We start from the raw sequence: 9,877 nt of genomic DNA, 5'->3' as shown, positions 1-9,877 counted from the left end.
TCTTTCAGATCTGATTTCCTCAGTGTGTATGCCCAGAAGTGGTATTGCTGGGTCATATGGGAGTTCTATTTCTAGTCTTTTAAGAAATCTCCACACTGTTTTCCATAGTGGCTGTACTAGTTTGCATTCCCACCAACAGTGTAAGAGGGTTCCCTTTTCTCCACACCCTCTCCAGCATTTATTGCTTGTAGACTTTTGAATAGCAGCCATCCTGACTGGCGTGTAATGGTACCTCATTGTGGTTTTGATTTGCATTTCTCTGATAATGAGTGATGTTGAGCATCTTTTCATGTGTTTGTTAGCCCTCTGTATGTCTTCTTTGGAGAAATGTCTGTTTAGTTCTTTGGTCCATTTTTTGATTGGGTCATTTATTTTTCTGGAATTGAGCTTCAGGAGTTGCTTGTATATTTTTGAGATTAATCCTTTGTCTGTTTCCTCATTTGCTATTATTTTCTCCCAATCTGAGGGCTGTCTTTTCACCTTACTTATGGTTTCCTTTGTTGTGCAAAAGCTTTTAAGTTTCATTAGGTCCCATTTGTTTATTTTTGCTTTTATTTCCAATATTCTGGAAGGTGGGTCATAGAAGATCTTGCTGTGATTTATGTCGGAGAGTGTTTTTGCAGGCAGATTATTTACCCCTGAGCCACCAATGTTGGTTGAGGCAAAGATTATTATTCTTGGGTCTCAAGTTCTGTGAGGCAGCTGATTGCTATCCTGAAATGAACTGCCAAATCCATCATTTTCAGTGAAATCTCTTATCCAATATATAGACCATCTTCTTAGAAAGCCTGTAAACGTCGCAGACTGGAAAATGGCCAGTCTGCGCTTTTCTCCCTCAGGAGAACTAAGAAAGCAGCTGTCCCAGTTTTTTTAAAAAATCCTGTTTTTATTGGCTAGCTTATTTTGAAGGTTTCTTCAGTTTACCTGTATTTCTGCAATTTCTGATTTGCAAATCCTTCTTTTGAGCTTGCCAGCCCTGCTGTGACAAAGCATCAGATTGCCCAGTTGTTTCGGACTCATATCTGGGGCATGCAAACATCATATAACCTGTGTTGAAAATGCAATGACTTCTGAAATGCAATGTTGCTTATTAAGCCAGTAAATCATCAGACAATTTGAGCTCAGAAATGCGTTGAACTCCCAGATGTGCAGAGCAGAGCACCGGGGGCCACAGAAGAAGGAGGCTTGTAGGACTGGCTCTGAATCTGCTAGGGCAAACAGCACCCCCCACCCCCACTTTAAGGCTAGTTTTCAAATACTACCTTCAAGGGATGAAAAATGAGTGAGTCAGAACATGTATTAGCAGCAGCACTAATAAAAACACTAGGGCAAAATAACACCCAAGGAGGGCTGTGCAAAGCGCTGTATGCTAGATCCTTCCAGTGTCCCATCTCCTGCAGCGCTGCGTGGAGGGTCCTTGGGTCATGCTCGTTTCATAAAACTAGGACATGGAGGTTCAGGGAGGTTAAGCAATACATCCCAAAGCCAGTAATCGGAAGTGAATGTGAACCCAGGTGGCGTGTGTTCAGAGCCCGTGTCCCCAATCATTTTATTCAGGAAGACTACATAACCATTGATTGACATCTTTCCCTCTTACAATCATAAACCTATTTTTACTCCAATAGAAATGACATCTATGATCAACGTTGCTGACTCAAGCCCTGTCACTCTGGCAGGTCTGCAGGTAGAGGCGGACGCCCTAAGTGGTAGGTTTTCTTTCCCAAACCTCTGCAACCCAGGGGGGCTTCCTGGAGGAAATCAGTAGGCGCCTGCTGGTAACTAGAGGAGAAACCTAGTCTGAGAGATGGAAGAAACCATCTTCACACAAACAGAAGGGCTGGGTACAGTGAAATAAGCTTTTCTGAAGCTTATTTCTGTACTGTGTGAGGAGATTCCTCAGCGTTTGTCACTTGTTCCAGAACGAAAGCAATTACCCAATGAGGAGTGGCAGTTTCTTTCTTTTTTTTTTTTTTAAACTTAACCAAAGGAGTATAGTTCCTTTGGTCTTCCCAGGTGTTTCACTGATAAAGAAACCACCTGCAAAGCAGGAGACCCAGGTTCAATCCCTGGGTCGGGAAGACCCCCCTGGAGAAGGAAATGGCAACCTACTCCAGCATTCGTGCCTGGAGAATCCCATGGACAGAGGAGACTGGCGGGCTACAGTCCATGGGGTCACAGAGTCGGACGTGACTGAAACAACTTGTCATGCACGCACCAAGCATGCGTGGTGCCTGTTTCCAAGGCTGTTTGCTGGGGGCTGCAGGGGGAGGGATGGGTGGGGGAGGACATCCAGAGGGAGGGAGGCCCCTGGGTTCCTAGCATAGCACCCGGACTGCAAGACTAGAGTTTTCAGTTAACTCTAGTCACCTGCATCAGGTGGGGGCGGGGGCGGTGGGCTTGTTAAGGGTCCGACTGCAGGGTCTCATGGCCCAAGGGTCTGAGTCAGCAGGTCTGGGGTGAGGCCTGAGACTGCATTTTTAACAAGTTTCCAGGAGACGCTGAGGCTGCTGGTTGGGGTCTCTGCTTGAAAGCCCACAGCTACATGGCCAGCAGATGCAGAGGGTAATTAATCACTCTACCCCAGGAAGTTCCACATTTAGTGGGACACTGGAGCCCAGTTTTGATGACTCGAAGAGGCTGCAGAGAAATGGTAGATGATGTGGGGTAAAAGATCGGGAAAAAGATCAAAAGGGTATAAAATAAAATCAACCATGAAAAATGATTTAATTCTTTGGGATAACATCATTTGAAGAAAAGAATACTGTTTAATCAATATTTTCAATATAAAAATGTTGACTGTGACAAAGGCGTTTTCTATGTCTCCAGGGCTGGGCCATGGTAAACAGAATTACAGCGTCATAAGGCAGCCTGTGATTAGGAATACTAAAACACACCAAGCTTTGAGGGAAAAGTGTGGGACTGCAGTTTCCAAAGCTACCTTGACTTAGATGGTTTAGATTCCATATAGAAAATTCCACTCTGTAAGTTTCCTTCCAGCTGTTAGACTCTATACTTCTAGAAGGAGTAAGGATGTAGTTGGAACAAACCAATTTTCCCTTAGGTTTTTTCCCTTCAGTTTCCCAAGTCAGTAACCTTGACTTCTGTTACCTTTCAGAGGATGCTGTTAAGATGTTCTTTTTCCTTTTAAAATACACTCCTTGTAGTTGTCTGTTCAGACAGTCAATTACCAGGGACTCTGTGCCTAGTGTTTTCATTTCTGCTCCAAATTTACTTTCAGTGGAAAGTTTGTTCACTGGTGCTTTGATACTATTATTTGAACTTTAATGAGTAAAAAATTCCTAGGTTTCTTCTGTAAATATTTAATACAATGGAGATATTTAAGTTATATATTAAATTCCACTTCAACTTTGTACTTTAACATACTTCTGTTGGATTGAAAAAAAAAAATGTTCTTACCTCCTCGGACAGAAATGTAGCACAGTGGATATAAGGACCATCGTCACTATTAACATTAATAGCCTTTTTGATACAAAAGATTACAGATAAATGTCAAAAATCACGGTGAGATATTTTTCAATTTCTCCGATTTATCTTGGCTGGAAAAGGGACACCTTAGGATGAGTTTGGTTGAATTTTAGAACCCAGAGAACAAAAGTTTTCATCTCAGTTATTTCCAAATGAAGTCATGCAAGCACCCATAGTCCCCTAAACACAAATCACATGCATCATGGGGAAAGTTGTCCTTGAATAAATGGCAGTGAAAACCTTGGTTGCTGCTGTGTATAATCATATACATATGTGTGTGTGTACATATATGTACATAATTGTGAAAGAATTACCTTAAGGTAATGATAATCTGAATTTTAAAAAGTGAGAATATTAGCATGGAAAAAATACTTATAGATCTTTACTAGGAACTGAGAAATTCTAGAAAAAGTTCAAAGTTCATGTGCATTAAACACAGACTACTTAATTATTAACTTCTGACAATATTATTTAAAATATATTATGTATTTATATTTAATATATTTATATTATATACATTTCTATAAATTATATATATTAAAGTATGTATGTTTCAAAGCATTCATTCTTATCAGAAGTTTATAGACTTTCTGAAAGGATGCTAGAGATGGGACAGTTATCCTTGTGACTCAAAGCATTGAGTGCAGACCGCCAGCATCACCACAGTATCACCTGGGAACTTGCTGGAAACTGGGTGATGACCCAGACCTAATGGAGGAGAAGTTGCATTTTAACAAGTCTCAGGTAATTTGTATGTCTTTCAAACACTTAAATTTCGGAGATCCCTAGTCAAAATTGCAAGCGTGCTAAGTCGCTTCAGTAGTGTCCAACTCTTTGTGACCCTATGGGTCATAGCCCTCCAGGCTCCTCTGTCCATGGGATTCTCCAGGCAAGAATACTGGAGTGGGTTGCCATGCCCTCCTCCAAGGCATCCCCCTTCCTCAGGGACTGAACCCACGTCTCTTATGTCCCCTGACTTGGCAGGCGGCTTCTTTACCACTAGCGCCATCCCAGTCAAAATTATCAGGATTTTCTCTGCATTGTCTGCCAGAGGACAGTATATCTGTCTGCTAATTCAAACTATGTTTTTACTTTCTTGATGTATATAAACTAAATTTGATGATTCTAAAAGTTCTAATCAGATTTTAAGATTCCAATCAGACAGCAAAACCATCTGATAATCATCCCATTATTCAAAAGGGAGAAGAAGGCCATCTGTTCCTTTATTACACTGGGTTTTGATCAAAGTGGAAACATAAATGTTCAATACAATACCATCATAGCCACTTAATATGTATTTTAAATTTGAAATGGTAAGTTGTCCTAATAAATGATCTATATGGTGTCAAGAAATAAAATCAATCACTATTTTAATAATGAATAGAGCAATTCTCTAAAAACAAAAAGTTTACTAAGGCTTCAAAATATTTTTATTGGCACTGAAAGTGAAAGTTATGCCCAACGCTGCAGAATTCTCCAGGCCAGAATACTGGAGTGGGTAACCTTTCTCTTCTCCAGGGGATCTTCCCAACTCAGGGACTGAAATCAGGTTTGCCCATATTGCAGGCAGATTCTTTACCCGCTGAGCTACAGGGGAAACCTAAGAACACTGGAGTGGGTAGCCTATCCCTTCTCCAGCAGATCTTCCCAACCCAGGGGTTGAACAAGGGTCTCCTGCATTGCAGGCAGATTCTTTACCAACTGAGCTATGAGGGACATTTTCTCTTTTAAACGTGTTTAAATCCTGCTTTAAATTTTGCAGGACTCCAAGATCAATCCTGCCTGCTAAGTCAGCAGAGGAATTTTCCCTTCGTGAATGCGGCTGTTCCATTTAGGCTTCTGGAGAAGGTGCTCTCCCCATCACCCCACCCCCTGCCTCCAGGTACCAGGAGGGAAGACGGCCCCCCCACATAAACATCCAGAAATCTTCACAACTGAAAATAAACCGTAAGAACATGTTAGTTGATTGAAAAAAAAATCTCAGCTGAAATCAGGTGTTTAAAAAACAGGAGGCAAAAGCAGCCACTTAACTAGTATTTAGAAGACCATTACATAGTGATGTAAGGGTATAATAGGAGGATTTAAATAGTGAATGAAGGGGAAATCTCTGTATCATAAGAATACCCTCATCTCTTTGCATTAAAACTTTGCACTGTGCCTCTGGGCAAGGGGTGGGACTTGGGGCGGTGGGCCTTGGCCCTAATGGGGCCCTAAATGGGAAGAAAGCTCCGGGAATAAGAGACGTAAAGAAAAACAGGCCTCTTTCACCTAGGTAGGACTACATTGATAGCCCATCCCATGTAATTTTAAAAGGGAGGCTTTATGTCTTAACTATAGAACTAAAACTTTAGGGACAGTAACATAGGTGGCTTCCCTGGTGGCGCAGACAGTAAAGAATCCAGCTGCAATGCAGGAGACCCAGGTTCGACCCCTGGGTCAGGAAGATCCCCTGAAGAAGGGTATGACAACCCACTCCAGTATTCTTGCCTGGAGAATCCCCATGGACAGAGCAGCCTGGCAGGCTACAGTCCATGGGGTTGCAAAGAGTCAGACACAACTGAGCAACTAAACAATAACACATGTTGTAAATCATTTCCCTCGTATTCAGGGCAGCATCAGGGCAGCCCCGTGCAGAAGGGAGACAGGCACGGACTCTGGAAAACCTGGGTTTAGATCCCAGCTTTACCCTTGAAGCTCTGTGGCCTTGGACAAATTTCTTTGCCTCTCTGAGCCTCTATTTTCTTAACTGTAAATGTGTGTTTTTGTGAAGACAGCAGAGCAGGTAAAGCACCCAGCATGAGGCCTGACACATTTTAATGTGGTGAAAAACAGTACTTATTATGATCATTATAATTACTCTTAGAGATATGAAAATGGCAAACACTATTTCTACAAAAACACCATTTTTTGCTCTCAAACCTCTTTATGGATATTTCCCAGCCCACGTCAAAACCAACTTACCTCAGTCACTTCTCCCATGGAGATGCGATTAACTTTCAAGTGACGAAAATCAGACTAATCACATTCAACCTGCCAACTCTGTCACGTGTTGACGAATTTTTAAAGGCTAAGATGGGTCATCCAGTGATGTGTATTGAAAATCCTTTCCCATTTCTGCAATGTCTCTACCCCTCTCCTCTACATGGACTCAGGCAGGATTGATCCACACCTGGGCTGCATTAGAAGGGGCCCTGGAGAGATGGTATCAGCCCTGCAGGCTGCCACAAGGGCCTCAGACCACTGTGAACATAAGGTTTGGGACAGACCAAAGAGGTTAATTTACTACAAATGATTCCCCAGGGACCCTGAAATACTGGTCTTCCACAGTCTGAATGGGCTACATGGAATGGCTGTCCAGAAATTCTCCCACAGGTTGTTCAGCCACAGCTATAAACACACTGCAACTGGAGGCAAGGTTTTCTGTGTCCAAAGTATCCTCTGTGCTAACAGAAGACAGTCAAACACAGCAGTTTTACGATATATTTAAAATGAATCTTTCTGTGTCATTTCCTGGACTAAATTCTGGCTCTCTGAAAACAGGCAATATAGTTTTTATTGAATTTAAGTTGTTTTTTGGTGAAAAGAAAAGGAATTCAAATTCAACTTTTCATAAACAGCCACATGGTCATTCTGCTTGTAAACGTACAGAATATAGCCGATATACATCACAATCAGATATGTATGTTATTTATTCACAAGCTTAACTGGTAAAATAGAAGACCACCTGTTTCAAATGCACTGACACCACAGACAGTGTATGAATCAGAAATACTTGGTCTACAGTATTTCATTCTATTTGGTTCAACCAAGAAAAACTATTAATACATTCTTAGGTAGGAAAAGTGATGCTTTTTATATTTTGTGATAGCTTCACATCGATTCATTTTTTTCAGAATATACTAAAATCAATTTAATCTAATTTGAACATGTTACTGATTTTTTTTTCTTTTGTTTCCTGAACACATACTGTAGCTTAGGAAACTACTGTGTTATACCTAATCAATCCTACTTTATATGTAAATCACAACACATTTCATATTTCATTTTAGAAGGTCATATTGAAAAACTGATTGAAGAGTGACTCATCTGGTTCTGGATTTACATGGCAACATTTGAAACTAGTGGTCTAGCTGACACAGGCAGCCATGCAGAAAGAGTTAACAACAGTCATAGAAATGCCAAAATAACTCTTGTGAATAGCAACTGCTGAAAGTAAAGAAAGAATGAATAAAAATGAGCTTATGGTTTCAGCGTTGGTAACTCACAACTGAGTTCACACGAATAAAATCAGTTCGTGTTAATAAAATCCATAACATAATCACATAGACTATTGGCTTCAGAGTGATTGTATTCTGTTAGATCCATGCAGCATTAAAAAAAATCTACCTTGACATTTTAAAAAAGAAGGTCTGGAAAAAGTACTTTCTCCAATTTCCTCAATAATTCAGTTTTATTTTAAAGTCCAGGTAAAAACTCTGGGACCAGTTTACCTTTCATAATTTCATGGCCATGTTATACCCCTTCCTTTCCCCTGACAATATCAATCCTCCAAACAACAAAAAAGCATAAGCCCCGCCTTCAAATAAAATACTTAAAAAAAAAAAAAAACCCATCCCAAACAAAACAAAATAATATTGAGCAAAGAACTCAATTGCTTTTAAAAAGGTGAAAACACTGGTGACATTATTTTCACTTCAAGCACTTAACTCATCTAAGTGAATGCTTCAAAGTGCTCCTGTGGCTCGAGAGAGACTCCAGCAGAAAGGATGGAAGGAGTGCATCTCAACGGTCTGGCCAGGCAGTGGGAGTGCTTGGTAAATTCCTGCAGGCTCCTCCTAGGTGGAGAGCCCGCTACACATCACTGGGTGACCGCGCTCTCTGGGACAGGCCAGGCGGGACGCAGCCGCAGCACACGAGGCAGAGGGCCTTCTGGATCTCCTGGTTTCTGAATGCATATATGACGGGGTTGATGATGGAGTTGTAGGTGGCGGGCAGGAGGGTGGCATAGGTGTAGATGGAGGGGTAGGTGTAATCGGCGATCAAGGAGTAGAGGGTGAAAGGCATCCAGCAAGCAGCGAAGGTCCCCAGGATGATGGCCAGGGTGGAGACCCCCTTCCGAGTGGTCACGTAGTGCGAGGTGGCCAGGAAGTGGTGCTGCAGGGCGATCTGATGGGCGTGTCGCATGACAATCTTACAGATCTGGATGTAGAGCTGCAGCATGAGTGCGAAGGTGAAGAGGAAGGAGACGGACAGGATGGCGGCGTTGTTCTTGGTGAGGGGCCTGACCACACTGCAAGTGGACTCGTCCCGCAGGCAGTTCCAGCCCAGGACCGGCAGCAGGCCTAGGCAGATGGAGGTCCCCCAGAGCATGAAGAGCATGACGTAGGTGAACGTGACCGTCCTCTCTGAGTGGTAGGTCAGGGCGTAATACAAGGAGAGGTAGCGGTCAACCGTGATGGCCAGCAAGCTGCAGACGGAGGCAGAGAAAGAGGCCACGATGAGTCCGATGGTGACCAGCTTGGTGGCCTCTGACTGAAGCAGGTAGGCAAACACGAAATTGATGATGAGTCCGATGCCAGCCAGCAGGTCTGCAAGTGCCAGGCTACCTATCAGCAGAAACATGGGTGCCCGCAGGCTGGGGTTGTGGAAGATGATAAGGACCACGATGGCATTTTCGCAGGAGATGAGGGTTCCCGAGGTACATAAGACAATGTCCCAGGGGTTAACCACCAGGTCCGGCTCCGGTTGCAGGACAGGGACCTGGGAGGAGACCTCGGCGGAGATGTTCCCGGAGGCACCGGCATCTACAAACTCCCGAGGCAGCCCGCTTACATTGACCTTCGGGTCTTCATTCATTTTAACCCCTGTCCTCTTCAACGAAAAGACAGGCTGTTTAGTGCTGAGATATGGCAGGGCGACAATCCCACATCACGCAAAAACCACACCAACAGAGAACCAGCCCTACTCAGACACTGCCCCCAAATGCCACAAGCTTTCCAAATCACAACCTCGTAAGAAATACGACAAAAGCCAAAGTCTCCGTGGCTTAAAACCCACAACAACAACAAAAATGCCGTTTTGGCGCTGGGGGACACCCGGGATGGGACTTGCACACAGGCGCGCGAGCCGGGCAGGCACACGCGGGACCGCAGCGGTCTGTTTGCTCAAGTGCTGGGGACACACGTGAAAATGTGTCTCGCGTGCCACCAACGAGCGGCCGCCTGGCACCGGGGCTGCCGCGAGGGGGGACCGAGCCGCGGCGACAGCTCTCCAGCCGGGCCGGGCTGCCATCCTCGCTGGAACGTTCAAAACTCCCACCCGCCAGGCGCCCGCCGCGCGCGCACACTCACACCCCAGCCAGAACAAAGGGGGTCCCGGCCGCTCCCCCCCC

The 9,877-nt window shown here is 43.8% G+C and overlaps 1 protein-coding gene across 1 annotated transcript; it reads right to left on the bottom strand.

The window, feature by feature from the left end:
• Positions 1-8,337: 8,337 nt before the first annotated feature.
• Positions 8,338-9,342, bottom strand: GPR12 (G protein-coupled receptor 12). Its single transcript, XM_065902455.1, has one exon. It carries the CDS (start codon positions 9,340-9,342, stop codon positions 8,338-8,340), a length of 1,005 nt encoding a protein of 334 aa, XP_065758527.1.
• Positions 9,343-9,877: the final 535 nt, after the last annotated feature.

Source organism: Muntiacus reevesi, chromosome 11, assembly GCF_963930625.1.
Source record: "Muntiacus reevesi chromosome 11, mMunRee1.1, whole genome shotgun sequence".
NCBI lineage: Eukaryota > Metazoa > Chordata > Mammalia > Artiodactyla > Cervidae > Muntiacus > Muntiacus reevesi.
Note: the sequence above shows the minus strand (reverse complement) of the source record. Positions and strands in the feature narration are given on the sequence as shown.

Bases quoted from the DNA above. Each gene is read 5' to 3' on its own strand.
- GPR12 (XM_065902455.1), bottom strand. From the start codon at position 9,342: ATGAATGAAGACCCGAAGGTCAATGTAAGCGGGCTGCCTCGGGAGTTT.